At 36.0% G+C, this 20,448-nt stretch overlaps 1 protein-coding gene across 1 annotated transcript in view; it reads left to right on the forward strand.

The window, feature by feature from the left end:
* Window positions 1-20,448, forward strand: part of LOC125911566 (sodium channel protein type 1 subunit alpha) — a 128,204-nt gene that overhangs the window by 81,078 nt on the left and 26,678 nt on the right. The window contains exon 18 of the mRNA XM_049615552.1: window positions 18,768-18,888. Coding sequence (XP_049471509.1) covers window positions 18,768-18,888 — 121 coding nt within the window. The remainder of the gene's footprint in view (window positions 1-18,767; window positions 18,889-20,448) is intronic.

Below are 20,448 nucleotides of genomic sequence, written 5' to 3' on the forward strand. Positions count from 1 at the left end.
GAAAATTTAAATGTAAGGGTAGTAGAAACTTTAGAGATAATTTAATACAGTATTTCTCAAATTTAAGTCATGATCCAGTAGGAACTGATAAAACAGTTTATTGTACCAGTAATTTTTTTAACTGTAATTAAACAGAATAGATGATACCATTGCACATTGAGTGTTTTAGGAAATCTGATAAATTAAGCTTTTGCAGCCTATACTGAACTTAAATGCACTGCTTTTCTAATCAAAGTGCAAGCATTAGGTCCATGGCTGTAGTGCCTAAAGTTCAGAATTCTTAAACTGTTTTAGCTCTTTGAAATCAGTTGATGGGGGGTAGGAGGGAGGGCAGGGTAGGTGATGGGTATTGAGGAGGGCACCTTTCGGGATGAGCACTGGGTGTTGTATGGAAACCAATTTGACAATAAATTTCATATTAAAAAAAAAAAAGAAAAGAAAAAAACGAACAAATTATAGGTTGGAAAATTAGTGTCGTTGATTCCCCTTGAATGTGTGAAAGTGAATCAGAGAAATTGATGACATTAATAAAAATGATAACAGTAAATTAGTTTAAACTAAATGTAAATAATTGTTAAGCTGAGACCTGAATGAACCTTAGACAGAGAGGGACTTAGTTTAAACCCCATTTATTCTTATGTTATTAAGTATCCTTTTAATTGAATTAATTGTATTATTGATGATCAGAGTATTTAACATATAATGCTCACTACTAGAGTCTGTCTTCATTTCGCTGTATTTTTAGAAAATAGCAAATTCATTAGTGCCTGGTTTGGCCCAGCCTTTGGGGGACCCTGGACTTTTGAATACAGTGATATAATCAAGCTTCATTCAGAAAGGGAATAAGGCTCAGGCTGCTACATGGGGTTTTGGATAATTTGGGAATTAGTCTTTAAGAGCCTTTTTAAATTACTTGGATTGCATTCTTTTTTATTATAAAAACAATTCATTTCCATTGTAAAGAATTTGAGAATGACAAATATATAAAGAAGAAAATTAAAACAATAAATGAATAAATAAACATTAAAAAAATGTTTAATGAAAGCAGTGGGCATGAAAACTGCTGGACCCCAGGTAGAATGGATGGCTTCTTTTTTTGGTTTCCAGAGACAGAAGGCACAGAGTTTATGCAATGAACAACTCATGTTCTAGGCTTACACATATTACAAAGTATTGTAAGATTTTGTTATAACTACTTACATGCATTCTTGTCTCTCCTTTTATATTTGTGACATGTTTGAACATGTTTGGCACAAAGCAGGCACTCAGATTAAACTTTTCCATCTCTTTCCAACTCTTTTTAATGGAACCATTTTGAAGGATTCTCATTATCACACTTGTTCTGATGAAAGCACACCTGAAAATACAGTTTTATTTCCCATGATCCAGACGCCATTTTTCTCTTGATTCAATCTAATGCTGTATTAGATCCTGTCGCTTTTATCTTTATCGGACATTTGCCTTGTCAATTTATATTGGGCTTCTAGGAAAGTAATTTTCCCTCATCCTTTTCACAAGAATTGCTATTGAAACACAGTTGTATCTCATCCAGCTGAATATTTATATTAAATACTGAACCTTCTGTTCATCATCTGTTACATTTCAGTTTATTTCATTCATTTTTCAACTGGCTTTCTGTAAATATTCTTTTATAAATTACCACATTGTCACAAAGTTCCTGGCACTTGCCTTCACCATTTGTTTTTTTCTTCTTGGTCATAAATAAACTCAATTAAAATTATTTTTCTTCATTGCTTCCTTAGTCTTATGCTGTATTCTCTTCAAAGGAAGGCACAACTTAGAAGATGTTCTTTTAGTGGAATTAAACTGATAGCAGATGCCTCAAAAGATGAAGTTTCTTTACTCTAAATTAGGAATGCAGTTTATACTGTATTAAAGTAACCTTATCCTTTTGGTTCTTTCTGTTTTAGTCTTTGTTCTTTTACCTACCTTCACTTACTCACCAGTTACCATGTGCCAGGGAGTGTACTAGTAATAGAGGATACAAAGGAGCCGTAGCTGTGCATATGTGCATAGTAATTATAATATTATATGGTAATTATCATATATACATATATGCAAATACATATATACATATGTACACACATATATAGTTGACCCTCGAACCACATGGTTTGAACTGCATGGGCCCATTTGCACACTGATTTTTTTTTTATAAATACAGTACAGTACTATAAATGTATTTTCTCCTCCTTATGATTATCTAATAACATTTTCTTTTCTCTAGCCTTATTATAAGAATACAGTATATAATATATATACAAAATATGTGTTAATCAACTGTTTATGTTATCAGTAAGGCTTCTGGTCACAGTAGGCTATTAATGGTTAAGTTTTGGAGGAGCCAAAAGTTATATGCAGATTTTCAACTGCACAGGAGATCAGCCCCCTTAACCCCTGCATTGTTCAAGGGTCAACTGTATATATATTTGGATTTTAGAAAGATGACTTTCAACCTTTAAATATGAATTTCCATGTTGGGAAATACCTCATTGACTCAAAATGTTACTGGCCATGGTCTCTGTTACCTGTTCCATTTGAATATGTTAATGTTTCCCTTCCTTAATTTCAATAATGAGCCTTATCTACAATGGATCATTATTGAAATTCTATTAATGGCATGAGTTAAAATTACAAATGCCCATTGTTTATTACCATTTTCTAAGCACTTGTCTGTAGACATGTGAGGCCCACAATTATAAAGGTGTTGGTAATTGATTATGCTCTAGAGCCAGACACTGTGTTGTATAATTCCATTTTAGCCACATACCATGTGACCTTACCTGACTATCTAATCCTCAATTTTCTTATCTCAAAAATGAGGATAATATCACCTACTTCCTACTTTCTGTGGACTATTAAATGAGGCTATAAATGTGAAGCAGTTAACATAATGCCTGGCAAATTGTAAGTATTCAATAAATTGTCATTATTACTATTACCAGTAACATTCCCAACTGTTCCCAGTATTTTCTTGTAAGAAGTACTAGTAACATACTCCACTGTTAGTCCTTTTGTATTGTTTGCCTTCTGCCCTCAGTAATAAATTTCTTTACGTGTTTATCTGGGGAAAGTGATAGATTTTGTATTATCTGTTTAATTTTTACATTTCTCATTAAATTCTTGATATGGTAGACTCCTTAAAAAATGTAAGAAACCTTTTTTCTAAAGAGCATTCCAGCCAGAAAAAATAAATATACAGAAACCTAGAGACATGAACCAACAGGATGTGTTTGGAAACAATAATAGTTTAGTATTTCTGGAATATAAAATCACAGGAGATGAGGCTACTGCCTGCCTCAATTTCCAGGAAAACGAAAACAGACTCCATATTAAGGGACATGTAAAATGGAGGCCTGTATTTGCTTTGCCTCCCCCTTAAGATGCACACTTATACACAACTGACCCCCACCCATTCCAGGACAAATCTATGGGCTGTCTATACTTGTCCCATGTTTGTTCCCAAATGCAGAAAAGGCATAGCATGGGTCACATTCATCATTCTGTAAATCCCAGCAGACTTCAACCTACAAAGTACATTCAAATAACCTAAAGAATTGTTTTTAAACCCTTATAATGTTTCGAGGCACCTGGGTGGCGCAGTTAACTGTCCAACTTCTGCTATGTCATGATCTCGCGATTCACGAGTTCGAGCCCTGCATCAGGCTCTGTGCTGACAGCTTAGAGCCTGGATCCTGCTTCAGATTCTGTGTCTCCCTCTCTCTCTCTTCTCCTCCCCCACTTATACTCTGTCTCTCTCTCAAAAATAAATAAAACATTAAAAAAATTAAAACCTCATAATGTTTCTTGACTCATGCAGTAGTAAGAATAATGGATCAGCTAGAAATATGGGTTTCCACTGAAAACTAATAATAAAGGTGGTGGCTTGGACAGATTTCAAAGAGCTTTAAAAACTGGGCAAAACTGCTGAGACTGTGCAAAAGACAATATAAGATGATATCTCTCCAATTAGAAAGTAAGATTCTTTGGTTATGGATTGTATTTTATATAATTTTAGTCTTCTGAGGCACCTACTGCAATGTTGGGCACAAGTGTGTGCTCAGGAACTTTTTGAGTTTTGGTTGATTTGTTTAAATACTAGACTAAAAGTCTGGTGGCCTTACGTCTACTGTGGGCAAATCACTAACCCTGTATTGTCCCATTTCCTAATTTGTAAAAGGAGGACAACTGTCCAATAGCACTTATAGGAATATTATGAGGATCTAAAGGCTATTCTGAAGTTAAAAGTGCTCAAAAACATAAGGTGCCAAGGCACAATTATACCATAATTCTCTCATAAATACTTTTTAAATGAATTGAGTTATTAAACTTCTACTTTTTGGAATAAAAACAATGTATTCTAAGCTAGTTAGGGAAAAAGTACACTTGTTTTTGCAATGAGTGAGCCCCAGAATGAGTAAAAATGACATTTGGATCTTTGTAATTCAGGTCATGTTAATAACAGATATCATATGTTGAGTGCTCACCGTCGGAAAACACTGTTTGTAGGGTTTTACAATGTGTTGTCTCCCCCAATGCTTCATACCAGGAAATAGGTATTATTAGTCTAATCTTACAGATAAGGAAATTGAATGCAAAGAGTTTAAGTAGCTTGCCAATGTCACACAAATAGTAAGGACTGATCCCAGGCTAGAATCCAGGCAGCTGGCAACACAGTCCATGTTCTTAACCATTATACTAAATCTCCTTAACAGTGCCTGAAAAAAAATAATTTCTTTGGCATTTCTTTAAAGTGAATGGTATTGTTTATTAAAGAACTAAGAATAGATGTCCATTATAGAGTTGGTCTTAGCTACCAAACCTCTTCACTGGGCATAGGTTAATGGCACAGCCACAAGTGCCTGAGTCCTCTCCCTCAGTCCTGGAGGATCCTCTTTCTTCTGGAATGGCCTGCATGTTAGACCAATCTGCTGCTGCATCTCACACTGACCTGTGGAACTCTAATTCTAATTACAGGGCACTTATTCTCTTAGGCTATGGTTACTTCACGTTGTATTTTAGGAAGACATGCTCCTGAGTTTAAGGCTTAAAATCATTAGGAAGCACTTTTATGATTGCACCATTAGATTATGAAATCTTTGAGAATAGGAGAAACACTAACCAGGTCTTAGTCACCTTAAGGCCATAGCATATACAAAATGTTTATTAAATGAATGAGTAAATGGGTAATGAATATTTACTTCTAGACTTCCATTTGCCCTCTCGTTTATACTATCTGTGTTAAAATAAAACTTATTTGCAGCTTTGCTGATATTCGTTCATTTAATACTTTTACCTTTACGGTACTTGGGTTAAAGAACATGTGACAATTTCCAACCTCAGCATATACTGCTCAGCAGATTAAATTTGTACTAACACAGAAAAGTCTACAGTGAACACCTTTCATGGCAAATGATCCTTTTTTAAATGTACCTGAGAGCAGGGATTAATCCGTTTCATTTACCAAAGTATAGCCCACATTTAGCATAGTGCCTAGCCTATAGAAGGTGTCCAGTAAAAATGTTAAATAAGGAAATAGGAAGTCTCTGGTTAATCTTGAATCAAAAGGGATAGGTACCAAGATTGTTACAAGTATCCAAATTCATGAACACCATGATAACATAATGTTTCTCATAGGAAAGCATCACACAAAATATCTGGGGATATTAGGAATCTCTGCAAGATAGATGCGTATGCCACCAACTTTTCTTTCTGTACAGTCTCTTCACAAATCCTCATGGTCTCTGATGTAGCAACTGTTGCCTCCATCCTGTATTACAGTTTCTCCTTTAGAAGACCTTACCACAAACTTAGATAAATGGACAAGATTCCTGCTCTTAAATAAAATAAAATCATGTAAATTTTAAGTGTCCCTTTGATCTCATCTCTTAAGTTTTTTTCCTTAAATTCATTGCCAATCTTCTTGAAAAATAGATTAGATTATACTCACCATTTTCCCATTTTCCACTACTTAGTCACCTTCAAAATCCCCTTTCTGTTTTTTTCCCTAACTTTCTCTCTGTCAGAAACCATTGATGTTCTGTTAATTGCCAAGTTCAGTGACCCTATCTCACCTGTTTGTCTGCAGTATTTCCTAATTCTTTTTTTTTTAATTTTTTTTAATGTTTATTTATTTTTGAGAGAGAGACAGAGTGTGAGTGGGGGAGGAGCAGAGAGAGAGGGAGACACAGAATCTGAAGCAGGCTCCAGGCTCTGAGCTGTCAGCACAGAGCCCGATGCGGGTCTCGAGCTCACGAACCATGAGATCATGACCTGAGCTGAAGTCAGACGCTTACCGACTGAGCCACCCAGGTGCCCCAATATTTCCTTATTCTTTAAGCTCTGTCATTCCCTGGCTTCCAAAAAATCCATGCTACTTTCCTCCCAATCATATAAGCTCTCAAATTGCTTATGAGAAATCTAGATTCATTCTCAACTTCTCTAATTTGAAACCCCTCATCAAATTTACTGCCAAATCCTGTGGATTTTATCTTCTAAATCCATCTCCAATTATGACCTCTGGCTTCCCATCCTATTATTTCATCTGTATTACTAGAATTACCATCTGAAACACATTGCCATGGACGGGGAAAAGGCAGTCTTGAATATATAGTAGGCAATTGCACCATCTTGATGAGATTCATTTCTTCTGTCCAATTCCCCAGGACTCAGCCCAGTCCTAGTCACATCGTTCCATGAAGTTTATGTCTTTTGACTCTATAATTTCTTGCTAGAAATTATCTTCTTCTTGCCACTCTCTGCAAAATCTAACAAAACAAAATGATCTTTGAATTGAGATTTATGACTTTGTCCATGTATCGACTCAATAAAGACATGTTGTTGCTTTGTTGCTCACTATATCAGGCAACTCTTAATTCTGGAAAACCCTCTCAATTCCCCCCAAATATAATTGCTAGCTGCATAACATGAAATGTGTGTATTATACTCTATTTCTCTGTTGTGTATCTGTCTGTCCTACTTACTAATCTTGTGAGCAGCTTGAGAATAACTGTGGTCGTATATATCTTTGTACTTCTAGTAACAAGCACAGAACCTGGCACAAATGAGGTGCTGCATCAGTGTTAATTGGCATTTTATAAGTTAATTATGCTTTTCATGAATACATGCATTTTTATCAGTTATATATTCTGAAAGTATACAGATAGAATAAATCAAGCAAGACTCTTCTTCCTAAGTCAAATTAAGGAAGCAGTTTGCTTTTGGATGCAGCTTCTCCTCTCTGGGGAGGTGGCAGGAAGGAGAGAAGGAGGAGAAAAGAATATACTCAGAATCTCATATAATTATCTGACAGATGCTCAGGAAACACTTTGGAGAGTCCCATCTGGACATTGGTTGAGGATATCCTTTCAGCTCTTGACTATTTCCTTATCCTGAGCTATAGTTTCCCAGGGCCATGATCTTTATGAGACGGCAACTATTCCAGCCAGTGGATACACAAACTCCCTCTTGCTTACATCGAAGGGTTTACCAGGTGGTGCCAACTCTATGTTTCTTTGTCTACTACACATCCCCACCAGCTCTGTACAATGTCAGACCTCCATCATCTCTCAGCTTTAACTGCTGCAACCCCCACGAATATTCCTCCTCACTCATCTAGTATCCACATAATAAGTCATCCTTCTAGGAGGTAAACCTGGTCAAAGGTCTCCCCTCTTTCTAAACTTTCAGAAGCTGCCCCTTGCTTACAGTCTATACTACTTAACATGGCCTATGAATCCCTGCAAAAAATGTTAGTGACCTTTCCAGCCTCACACAGTAGTACCCTCCTCCCCTCCCATCCAAGTACACTGCTCTTTTGTTTCCTAAAACTCCCCATGCTCTATCAGGTTCTGATCCTTATGCCTGTTCTCTCTGTCTAGAATACTCTCTTACCCCCGCCTCTTCACCTGCCCCACCCCCATCCAACTCATCCTTCTGTCCCAAGTGTTATTTCCTTCTATTGTAACCTTCTTAGACTGAATTAGGTGGCGCTCTCAAGATCCTCTACACGAATCCAATTACCGTGTGTGACAGTTGTTTGCTTCTCTGTATCTTCCATCTGATTGAACCCATGAGGGCAGGTACTAGGACTATTATAGTCACTATTTCATTCTTCAGGCCCTAATCTTGTTGTGCATAGACTAATTTTTTGGTAGTTGAAAAGGTCAAGTGTTAGCAATTACAAATATTATAAACTATATAATACTATTATGAAAATTATTACCATTTATCAGGCAAGCACATGCCAAGCATTTTCCATGTGTTATCTTGTTCAGTCCTTATAGCAACCATGTGATGTAAGGACCATTTTACAAATTAGAAGCTAAAGCTTAATGAGGTGAAGATAATTGCCAAAAGTCCGTAAAACCAGTAACTGCGATTCAAACCCAAGCCTGCCTGGCTCAAAACAGAACTCTTAACCCTTTCATTATAGTTATACAGTTCCTCCCGCAAGTAGACACTTATTAAATATTTGTTAAATGTTATCATTCATCATTAAAAATTAATGTCAAAAGAACACTAGAGACTCTATGCCCATTTCAGCAAAATGAATTTAACAATGGAAATTACTCATTTGATTTACAACTTTGACTTTTAACTTGGGAATTATAAATGCAATTTTGCAGACTTTGTTTGTTTCTAACTTATTTGTATTGCAAAAATTTTATGTTGGTCCAATATATGATGAGATGTTCTATTTCTTTTGTTACCTTATATCTAATCATCAATACAAAGTCCATGTTTGACATACTTTAAAGCAGAATTCAGAGTATACTAGAGCTATATTCCTCGACCTTCCCCTCTACCTTGGTGAAAAATTTGACTAACACTGGATTTCACAATTGATAAGAACAAGTTAATAATTAGTAAATATGAAAAATGCACTGAAGACTGTCCTTCAAATATACAGCTGGATGAAGAAATCATCTGGGTTTTAGGGATGATGTGGGAATTAATGGACTAATATTTGACTTTTCCAGCTTCTCTGTGGAAATGCTAAATCTCAGGACAGTGTATTTTTCTTTGATATTGTTGCTTTGTTGAGAGTCTTTAATAGAGGTCATTTAAATTTTTAATATGCACAGTGTACACAATGAAATATTAATACTAATATTTTTGACGTTGTAGAGCATCTCATTTCTGTATGATTTAAGATATATATGTATAGATATTTAAGTACATACAAGTATATATAACAACAGTAAAATGCCCATCTTTAAAACAGTACATACCTAGCTTAAAAATAAGTATTTTTTCAAAAATAAAAATATATGTATATATACATACACATATTTCATGTCCTTTGACCCGTAAATTCCAGATTTATATTTTAATAAATTTATCACTTATTATAAATTGAACTCCTTTTAAACCCTATAAATGAGCTCCCTGTAACAAACCAAGTCTAAAATAAGAGCATAAACATCCTAATATCAAGTCAGGGAACAAGAAAAAAAACATTTAATCATTTACTCTTAAAAAATATTGTGGAGTATTTTATTTGCTGTGCTTTGTTTTGCTTCACCCTCAAGGTCAAAATCATTTGCTATAGTAGAGAACATTTTTAAAAAGCAAGAAATGTTGCATCAATCCATTGAGGAGGGAAAATGCTCTTACCATCAGTGTTATAGTTATTAAGTGGTTATTGAATGCCCTGGTGTAAAAAACAAAGTGGATGCTTCAGATACGATATGGCCCCTGCATTCTCTCGGCTCACTTATGAAGTCAGCCTGCCAAAAATACATGAACGATATAGGTCAATGCAGAATTTAGCTTGAGAATCATGTGTGAAAATATACATATTTTCAAATAAATGAGCTCATTGAGAAATCAGTTAAATCAAAGGTTGATTAATGGCTTAATAAACACGAAAATAGATTTTTTTAAATCATCTATTAATCTCAAAAACTGTAAGAACCTAATGCTTTATTATTTTAATGGTGAATTTCAAAACAAAATTAAATTTGAATTTAAAAACAAAAAAAGGAAAAATCAGTTGCACTCATTTTTGCTGTTACCCAATTTTTTTAGTATTTTATTAGAGATGGATTCTTGCCATCATCTAAAAATCATTTCCTTCTATTTTTGAGTAATTGTGTTATTACTCCAATGAAATAAAGAACTCAAAGCCAACAACTGATTTCAACAATGAAAAATACAAGAATATATTGATAAAGATATATAAAAATGGTTGTGAGAGTTTTAATACCATTCTCTTAGCCTATGATAAAACAAAGAAAAATTAAATAGGGACACGGATAATTTGAATAATATAAGTAATAAAAGTAAATATCTCTTGAATGTATACATTATCTCAAAATTTACTTATGCAGGGTTTTCATATTTTCTTTTTTTTTGAGACTTCTTATTTTCAAGTGCTCATGTATATATTTATATTAATTAACAATATACTAGATAGCAAAGTAAACCTCAATAAATTCACAATAGAAGATATCATATAGAGTTATCATCTAATCACAATACAGTTAAACTACAAATTAATAGTAAAATGATAGAAAAAATTCTAACAATTTGAAAATTAAGAAATTCCCTCCTAAACAAATATTGAGTTAAGGAGCACATAAAATACATAAATAGCTGTTTGGAGAATAAGAACATTCTCCATCAGAATCTGTGGGATAGGACCAAGTAGTCATTGAATGTCTTAATGATGACAAGAATGATCAAGAAAGAATGAAAGAACATGACCAAAAACTTACTTTGAGAAATTAGAATTTAAGCAAAATGAAGGGAATATAAGTAGAGAAATTAATTAATTATCAGTGTAGCAGATGATATTAGTATAGCAGTGGTTCTTAGAAAAGAAAACTAATAAAACACACAGAGTTTGGCATGGTTGGCAAGATCCTAAGATGACCCCGAAGACTCTTGCCCTTGGGTAATCCCCAGCCTATGAGAGCAGTTGAAATCTGATTATGATGAGGTACCACTCCTGTGATTATGTTATGTTTATAGCCAAAGAGAGATTATCCTGGTGCACCTGACCTAATCAAATGAACCCTTTAAGAGCAGTTTTCTCCCACTGGTCATGTAAGAGTAATTGAGGGAGAGAGAGATGCTCTGGGGAGAGAGAGATGCTCTGGGTGGCTTGGAAGAAAAACTGACTATGGGGGCCTATGTGGCAAGGAAGTGTGGTGGCCTCCACTTACAGAATGGTTCAAGGCCATGAGCTAGCAGGACAGCAGGAATTTCAGCCTTAAAACCACAAGGATATGAACTCTGCCCATAGCCCATAAGTTTGGTAGATCTTGAACCTCAGATGAGAACTGCATTCCCAGTCAACACCTTAGCTTGTCCCAGTGAGACCCTGAGCACAGAATCCAGCTATGTGGGACCAGACTTCTGACCTAGAGAAACTGTGAGATAATAAATTGGTATTGTTTGAAGCTGCTAAATTTGTGGAAATTTGTTACACAGTAGTAGAAAACTAATACAAATGGGAAAAATTACATGTTAAGGAAACTCAAATGATTTTCTATTTATAAAGTGCAATTGCAATCTGGTAAGAGCACAAACACTCCGGTAGAAAAACAGGCAAAAGACAAGGATGATTGACAGAAGAAAAAAACATAACTGAAATGAACCTCAAGAATCTTTAACCTTAATTTTAATAAATTAATATTAAAGTAACCATAAAATACTTTGTACTTTGCACTTTGGCCAATAAAAAGGGGACAAAGTAGCAAAGGAAAAGAAACAAAAACAGATAAATAATGCAATAATTCACTATGCTGATGAAGGGGTTCTAGGAGACAGAAACTTAACTCAAATCTGAGAATATAGTATCTCCCAATAAATGTTTAGTGATTACATGAATATTGCACATAGGACTAGTACAGAAGCTAACTTAAAAGCCCAGTTACATGTGAATGGTTTCTCTGTTTCCAAGGTGGGAGTAGCATTTATTTTTGCTTCTCCCATCCTCGCCCAGAGATGATCATGGGATTTTTCTAGACACAGACCCAGCACCTATGACTCATCTATGCACAAAGCAGCCATACCCACCCTGAGCACTTACTGCGTATCTCTCCCTGAGTCCAGGTTTCTCTCTGCATTGCCTTCTTATCATTTTCAGTATCACATCTCTCTTGTATCATTTCAACTCCTAAAAGACTACAGAGTGGTAGAACAATACAACAAGAACTTTAGAGATCATTCCTTCATTTTACGTGTAAGAGACTGGCCCAGGGAATTATTTGGGCAAAACCATACAGAAAGTGAGAGGTTGAACCCCCATTATTAGGGGCTTTCTTCCCACTACTATGGTCTGATCCAGGAGAGGGGTATAAAGATGAGGTTGTTGGTGACCCACAGGTGACTAACCTAAAAAACTAGGTTAGCTTTTTTTTTTTTTTTTTTTTTAGAGCCAACCACATCTTTATTAGTCTCTGCAACAGGGCCACTGGAGCCGCTACCTACAAGGGAATTTTAGCAGACACCAAAGAAATGAGGGGGAGTCTTTGTAGATTTTAGTCAGAAGGTGATTTGTCTTAAAGCATCACACCAGCTTCTGCTGGCAGATGGATTGAAGAAAGGCTCAACTGAAGGCCATAGTCTGTTTTAAAAGTTCTTGGAATGATCAGCTGAGAAATGGTGAGAATTACAGATGTGACCTGGCTGTGTAAAATAGTTTACAACATCTACCTACTTCATATGTGAATAACCTTGCAACATGATAACAATGCATGCATATTTTCTGCATACATGCAAATAAAACAATGTACATAATGGGTACAGTGATGTGTGGTAATGAAATATATACAGAGGCAGCACGTCCAATTAAAAATAACTTTTTAAAGTTTATTTATTTTTGAGAGAAAGAGAGAGAGTGAGCATGAGAGGGGCAGAGAGAGAGGGAGAGAGAGAATCCCAAGCAGGCACCATGATCAGCACAGAGCCCAACACAGGGCTCGATCTCACGACCATGAGATCATGACCTGAGCCCAAAGCAAGAGTCAGACGCTTAACTATTGTGTCACCCAGATGCCCCTAAAAGGAACTTTTAAGTTAGGAGTTTTGAACCCTAACTTATCGACAGATTAACTGTGTATGTTTGCCAGGTCAGTTACACCAGTTGTACCATCTAGGTCCAGTTTTCTAATCTGAATGTGTAAAGTTCTCTAGGGTCATTTTCCATTTTGATTCTTATAAGCTTCTAGTAAAAAAAAAAAAAAATACAAAAACACAAAAACGAGAATAATTTATAAAATTTAGTGTATTGGAAGTGTATGTTTTCCACATAGTGCAGCTTTCACGTTCTGCTGCCCACATAAGCATGGTTGTTGGTACTTAGCATAAGGAAGTTAAAACAGTTTACTTTTTTTCTTGAGAGAAAAAGAGAGGGAAAGGAGCATGTTTCTAACATAGCTCAGGGTAACATAATCAGGAGAGCGGTGGCCCATCACCTTCACGATATTCTGTTGGCTAGAAGGAAGTCACAGGCCCTGCCCACATGCAAGGGTGGGGAGGATTGGAGGGCGTGACAACAGTGGCCAGAATTCTAACACAAACTCAGAATTCTACTACCATGGACTGCCAGGGAAGTATTTTTTCAGACATAAAGAAGAGATATTGTTGCGTATTGCTTGTCATATTGCCAATCCTTTTTCAGGTCTTTAGACTAAAACCTCTGAAAGAGCTTTCATTTTCTCAAACCACAAAAATACTCTCTCTCCAACTGATATAACCTCCCAGTTAGGGGTGGTGTTAGTGACAAATTCTAAAAATGTTTTATTTTTGTTTTTATATCTCTGTGCATTAGTTTGCATACAAGTTGTTTTTATCTAGGATTCTTAGATCTCAGGAATTTTTTCCACCTATCACCTTGTTTCCATGGAAAACCATGTTACTAAATTCCATATAATCTTCCCTATTATTCATCCACACTTTTTTTTCTTCCATTTTAGTATCTTCTTATTAAATTTGGGCATTCATTTCCCCAGGTTTCGATTCAACTCTAGTTTTTGAATACTTTTTAACAATTGTGGGCTTTTTTTAATGTTTATTGATTTATTTATTTTGAGAGAGAGAGCACCTAGGTGTGCCCATGTGCAGCAGGGGAGGGACAGAGAGAAGGGGAGAGAGAGGATCCCAAGCAGGCTCTGCGCTGTCAGCACAGAGCCTGACTCAGGGCTCCATCTCATGAACTGTGAGATCATGACCTGACCCCAAACCAAGAGTCAGAAACTTAACCGACTGAGCCACCCAGGCACCCCAACAATTGTGTTTTTTAAACAAATTCTTTCATGTATCATGAATGTGTAAAGCACATGATAATGGAACTGCTCTGCCTGGAACTTGCCTGGTTGGCCTTTATCTTCCTCCTAAGGTTGACGTCTCCGTCTCCTCAGAACATAGGTTGGAAGCCTCTCTTCCGTAAGAATGACAGACACTCACCTTTTACTGCAAAATGAATGTTATACATTTACATGATTATTGCTTGAGAATTTAACTGTACAATTCATCATCTGCAAAAACACCGTTTCTCTAAATTCTGAAGTACGTCACTGACCAAGTAGAACTAAAAGCATTACATACTTAAGTGTGATCTTGGTGCCCTTCTGTCTTGTCTTTGTTAATTAACGGTCTTATGTTTGAATGAAAGGTCTTGGTGCCTTTATTTATTAATGTTTTTATGTATTCTAATCTATTTTTTATTTAATACATTTATTATCTAATTCATTAATTTTTAAATTTATTTATTAATGTTCTTTATTTAGCTCGTCAGTCAAAACCCTCGTTGCCTCCCATGTAACACTTCAGCTCAGTTTTTTCTGTATCTGTTTCATTTTGTTTGTTTTTCTTTCCTCTCTCACATTTAAATACTCCTTGATTTACATCATACATAAACTTCTAAAAAAAAGCACTGACATTTCTCTCTGGTTAGCATAGTTTATCTCTAGTAGATTATCTAGCCTGCACCCACCTGTCTGTGGTTTGATCTTGCTAACATTCACTTGTCAGTTTATCCGATTTTATTTTGACTTGAAAGTTGGGGCAAATTTCCCTGACTAGTAAGGGAATCGGGGACTATCCTCCCATGATACGGCTTACCAGGTTTCCTTTGCAAAATGTTGATTATGTAAGTTATTTAAGCCAAATACAAATACAATTTTTTAAGTCTAATTTGTTGGGCGCCTGCCTGCATGGCTCAGTCGGTTAAGCTTCTGGCTGTGTTTCAGCTCAGGTCATGATCTCATGGTTTCATGAGTTCGAGCCCCATGTTGGGCTCTGTGCTGACAGTGCAGAGCCTGCTTGATATTCTCTCTGCCTCTCTCTCTCTCTCTCTCTCTCTCCCCCTCCCCCGCTCATGCTGTCTCTGTCTCTCTCAAAATAAATAAAACTTAAAAAAATTTGTTTAATAATAAATAAATAAAATATATAAAATCTAATTTGCAATCATGTCCCACTCCTGAAAGGTACAGGAATTCCTTCTAGATCTCAAACATTAAACTGCTTCATCTTGAAAACTGATAAATACTTGCATGAAAATGTTACCTTAGGCCTCTTGTTCTAGCCTGTGATATCATTGGCAGTTGTGCAGCATCACTTTGGCATGGGCCACACTTATAATTTATCATCTAGGATTTCCAGTTTAGGTTTTTTCAAAAAGGACAGAGATTTTAAGAACCTTGTGAAGCAACCTGAATTTAGTGTCCTTCCAGAAATGCATATCCCCAGTACCCCCCCCTTTTTTAAAAAACAATTATTCACACCTAATTTTACAAGTTTTGTTTTCATTTGTATGTATATGGTTGGGGGAGATTTGCCTTTATTAAACTTATGCAATGAATTCAACTTAGTATTTATGGATGCAACAACAACTATCTTTCACTCGTTTTATAAAATTATTTAAGAGTAAATTACACAATTACGCTAATCTAAAGTGGTAAAAATTGATTTGAAAACAAACATAACTTATTTTTTGTTAATGTTTATTTATTTATTTTGAGAGAGAGAAAGACAGAAAGAGAGAGAGCATGCCAGGGAGGGGCAGAGAGAGAGGGAGAGAGAGAATCCCAAACAGGCTGCACACAGAGTCTGACAAGGGACTTGATCTCACCACCACAATATCAAGACCTGAGCTAATATCAAGAGTTAGATGCTCAACTGACTGAGCCACCAGGTGCCCCCAAACATAACTTATTCTTGATAAGTAAACAACTCTCCTGATGAAAGCAGAAATGCACAGGTGTGATACAATAGAACCAGCCGAGCAATTTCAGCACACCAAGCATATCAGTCATTGTGTTTTATAGAGAATGCCAACTGTTGTTAATGTAGTAAGTCAATTAGAATAAAGGGAGGTTAGATTTAAAAAACAAAAAAAGTAGTATGGGCCCAAAGTGTTGTGCAAAGTGGTAAAGGGGGTTTAGATGAGAGTAATTATTATTCTTCCACAATGATGGGCAAAAATAACCACTATAAGCTACAGCCAGAAAACATTAAGAAGTTCACCTTGACTAAAATTAAGCACAGCTACTGATTTGGAAAATTTGGTTGGAGTGCTAAGTTGGAGACAAAAAGCTTCATCTGGCAATAAAATATGAAACAGAGGTATTCATTCACCAAATATTTATTGGGCACCTAGCATAGAGCAGGCTTCATGGTCCACAAAGTTCTAGAATTACGTGAGGCTAGAATGAGGGTGATAATTATTATGGATAGCTTTCCAAAGAGGCGACAAGGATGAACAGAAAGCTCATAAGAATTTGGAAGATGAGAATGAGAGAAGGGTTATTTCAAAAGTGAAATTTAACAAATCTGACTGTAGATTACTGTCAATATTGGAAAAGAGTAAGAATAAATGAGAGTTGGAGTCCGTTTGTTCAAAGAATGATACTACAAATAACCAGAATCAGAAACTTGGTTAAAGGAGTAAGTTTAGGGGGTGCCTGGGTGGTTCACTTGGTTGGGCATCAGACTCTTGATCTCAGCTCAGGTTTTGATCTTAGAGTTGTGGGCACAAGCCCTGCATTGGGCTCTGTGCTGGGTGTGAAGTCTACTTATAAATATAAATAAATAAATAAATAAATAAGTCATGACTTTGAGAGCATGTTGATTTTGAGTAACACTAGGCACACTTCTACTTTCTTAACAGTAGTTCAGGCAGACTGTAGAATATACTTACATTGCTTGACAGGTGTTTGGAAACTAATTTGTAAGCATCTATAAGATCGTTGTCTATACCTAGTAACTGGTACCATATACAAAGTCGAGTTGTCAAACAATAGATTTTTTTTTTAAGTTTATTTTTGACAGAGAGAGAGAGTGCGAGCGTGAGCTAGGGAGGGGCAGAGAAAGAGGGAGACAGAATCGAAGCAGGCTCCAGGCTCTGAGCTGTCAGCACAGAGCCTGACGCGAGGCTCAAGCTCACGCTATGAGATCATGACCTGGGCTGAAGTCAGATGCTTAACCGACTGAGCCACCCAGGGGCCCCAACAATAGCTTATTTTAAAGAATATTCTTAAGAATAAAGTTTGATGTATTGGCAATAGCACTCTCATCTGTAGAAAATCTGAACTAGTTAGACCTTTAGAAACTGTGCTAAAAAAAAAGTAGCAATTTATTTTATCATCATCCAGGCAAGACACCTCAGAGGAGGCTATTTAGGGAGTCATTGGGCATTTGATAAAATTAATTTCATGTTATGTAGGTTCACATCTTTTAATCTTAACACTCACAATTGCTCGTTGTAAATCTGAAATCTAGGTAACTAACAATGGTATTTAGTAATGGATATGGAGTTTCATATGGAGCCAGATATCTGGCATCATATGTGAAGAACGGTGATTGTTAAAAGGTAGATTTGTCCAAAATTCTTAAAGACTTTGCAAGTATTCCTTTGAAAAAATTTCCCTGTGAGTTAAAGTAATACTATATAGCAAAGAGATTTATTATTGCTTGCACATAAGTTATAATTATGGCATTTGCCCTACGAAAAGGATGTAATTAGTTTGGCAGATTTACTGTAAACAAGAATCAAATAGAACTCGTGTCTACAGCTACCAAAAAGCTTCCGTGAAGATACTGAATACTTACATTACATAAAATTCCATTATATTTGTATTATATAAAATTCCATTAGTTTGTGGTATTAACAGGTGTCTTCATTTTGTTTGAGTTTTTCACTTCGAGAGTGAATTGTAGATTCTCTTCACCTGTTAGACTAATCTTGCTATTTTGTTCTATGGATTATTTTCAGTTTTAAATTGATGGAAAAATTGTCAGGGTGTCAATACACTGTTTCAGAAACAGTGTGGTCACACAAATGACAGAGCATGGGCTTTGGGCTCAGGAATAATTCTCCTCAAATCTTGGCTTTCTCATTTACTAGTTATGTAACATTAGACAAGTTATTTCACCTGGGCCTCAGTTCCCTTATCTGTAAAATGAGAACAGTTATATTAACTTTCCTTACCCCTCACCCTCCCTCTGGGGCTTCCCTAATTCTTAGGAGAGTGGTTTGCTTAATACATGTTTCTGACGGTCATTTGTAACTTCACAATATAATAATTTGATTTCATGCTTACATGTGAATTATGGAAAAGGGGATACCATAACATTTCCTTACTTCCTTTTCTTAGTCAATCCGTCTTTTGCTCTAAACTTAAAATCTCTTCACTTCAAGGAGAATCCAACGTCAGTTCATAGCACTAATCTTTTCTTCCTAGGCTATTACTAAAATTAAAGTGATTTACTTTTTATGTCTATCTCATGCACAGAAACTTAATGAAAGCAGTAGCTCCTCTGAAGGCAGCACTGTAGACATTGGCGCACCTGCAGAAGAACAGCCTGTAGTGGAACCTGAGGAAACCCTTGAACCTGAAGCCTGTTTCACTGAAGGTAAAGAAAATGACCCCATGTTAATCTTCCATTTATAGAATGTGGGGTGTTTTTTAGCTGTTGATCACCCAAGATGGATCATTCATAATATAATAGAACCTTTAGTAGAACTATTTGAATTACCACTAATAGGCTAACAGTTTTCAAATCTATTGTTATTTTTGGTTATCTCTGCCCACTATGTGTAAAAGAGCATGGCAATAGAGAAAAATATTTTAATGTGATAAAAAAAATGACTGATTTATATTTTTAAAAGTAAAATGGTGATTTCACAATAAGTGGGCATCTTTTTTATTTTTATTTCTAGAGAGAGGGGCATAGAGGGAGAGGGAGAGAGAGAATCTTAAGCAGGCTCCACACCCAGTGGGGAGCCTGTCGCGGGGCTTGATTCCATGACTGTGAGATCATGACCTGAGCCAAAATCAAGAGTGAGACGCTCAACCGACTAAGCCACCCAGGTGCCCCACAATAAGTTGGCACCTTAAATACTAGTCAAAATTCTCGTACACAGAATTTGCCTTAAAATAGCTTTTTGGGGGTGCCTGGATGGCTCAGTTGGTTATGCTCCTGACTTTGGCTCAGGCCATGACCTCAGGATTTCTGAGTTCCAGCCCCGCATCGGGCTCTGTGCTGATAGTTCAGCGCCTAGAGCCCACTTCAGATTCTTCAGTGTCTCCCTCTCTCTCTGCCCCTCCCTCACTCTCACACTTTGTCTCTCTGTCTCTTTCTCAAAAATAAAAACATTAAAAAAAATTTTTTTTAAATAGCTTTCTGACAAAGTTCAATGAGCTGCAAATGCTAAACTGTATTTTTTAACAAAATCACCATTTTCCAATGCCCATTGGATGAAGCAGGAAATAAGCAGTACCCCATACCTGATACCTGAACAGGTAAGGTCAGATTGATACCTCAATCAGGTAAGCTGGTTGAGCCTCGTACAATATGGACAATAGGTTTAAGAGCTTTGTCCTCCCTGTGACTAGTATTTCCCATGGTCTGATTTTCTTGGGAATTTGAGTTTTAAAGATATGAATATAGTGCTCACTTCGGCAGCACATATACTAAAGATATGAATATATTTGCATATTCGCTATATAGTGATCTCTTCCTCATAGGCCTGATATACATTGTTTCCTTTTATTTCCTATATAAATTCCACATGTCACCCAAAGTCCTTCTCAAAACTACTTTCATCTGACCATGGTGTAAAAGAGCTTATTATTCCTCTGAACAGCTATAATAAATATATGTATTTAATTCACCTGATGATTGTTCATATATTATCTTGTGAGAGATTTCCTCTTTCTGTTTTGAACTATTATATGTATCTTTACTATCTTTTCTCCTCCCTGCCTTTCTTCCTCCCCTATCTCCCTCTTCTTCCAGCATACTTGACTTTTTCTTTTTAATTTTTTGTTTTTTTGTCTTGAGGTAGGGTTCCTGTGTTTATATCTTTTCTTGAAAACAAGAATGTAAGGTTCTTGGTGGCAAGGTCCATGTTCTGTATCTTTTGTTTCTTTTTGTCTTTTTAAAAAAAAAAGTGATTTTTTTTCTTTCATG

Source organism: Panthera uncia (assembly GCF_023721935.1).
Source record: "Panthera uncia isolate 11264 chromosome C1 unlocalized genomic scaffold, Puncia_PCG_1.0 HiC_scaffold_3, whole genome shotgun sequence".
In the NCBI taxonomy this organism is placed as follows: Eukaryota; Metazoa; Chordata; class Mammalia; order Carnivora; family Felidae; genus Panthera; species Panthera uncia.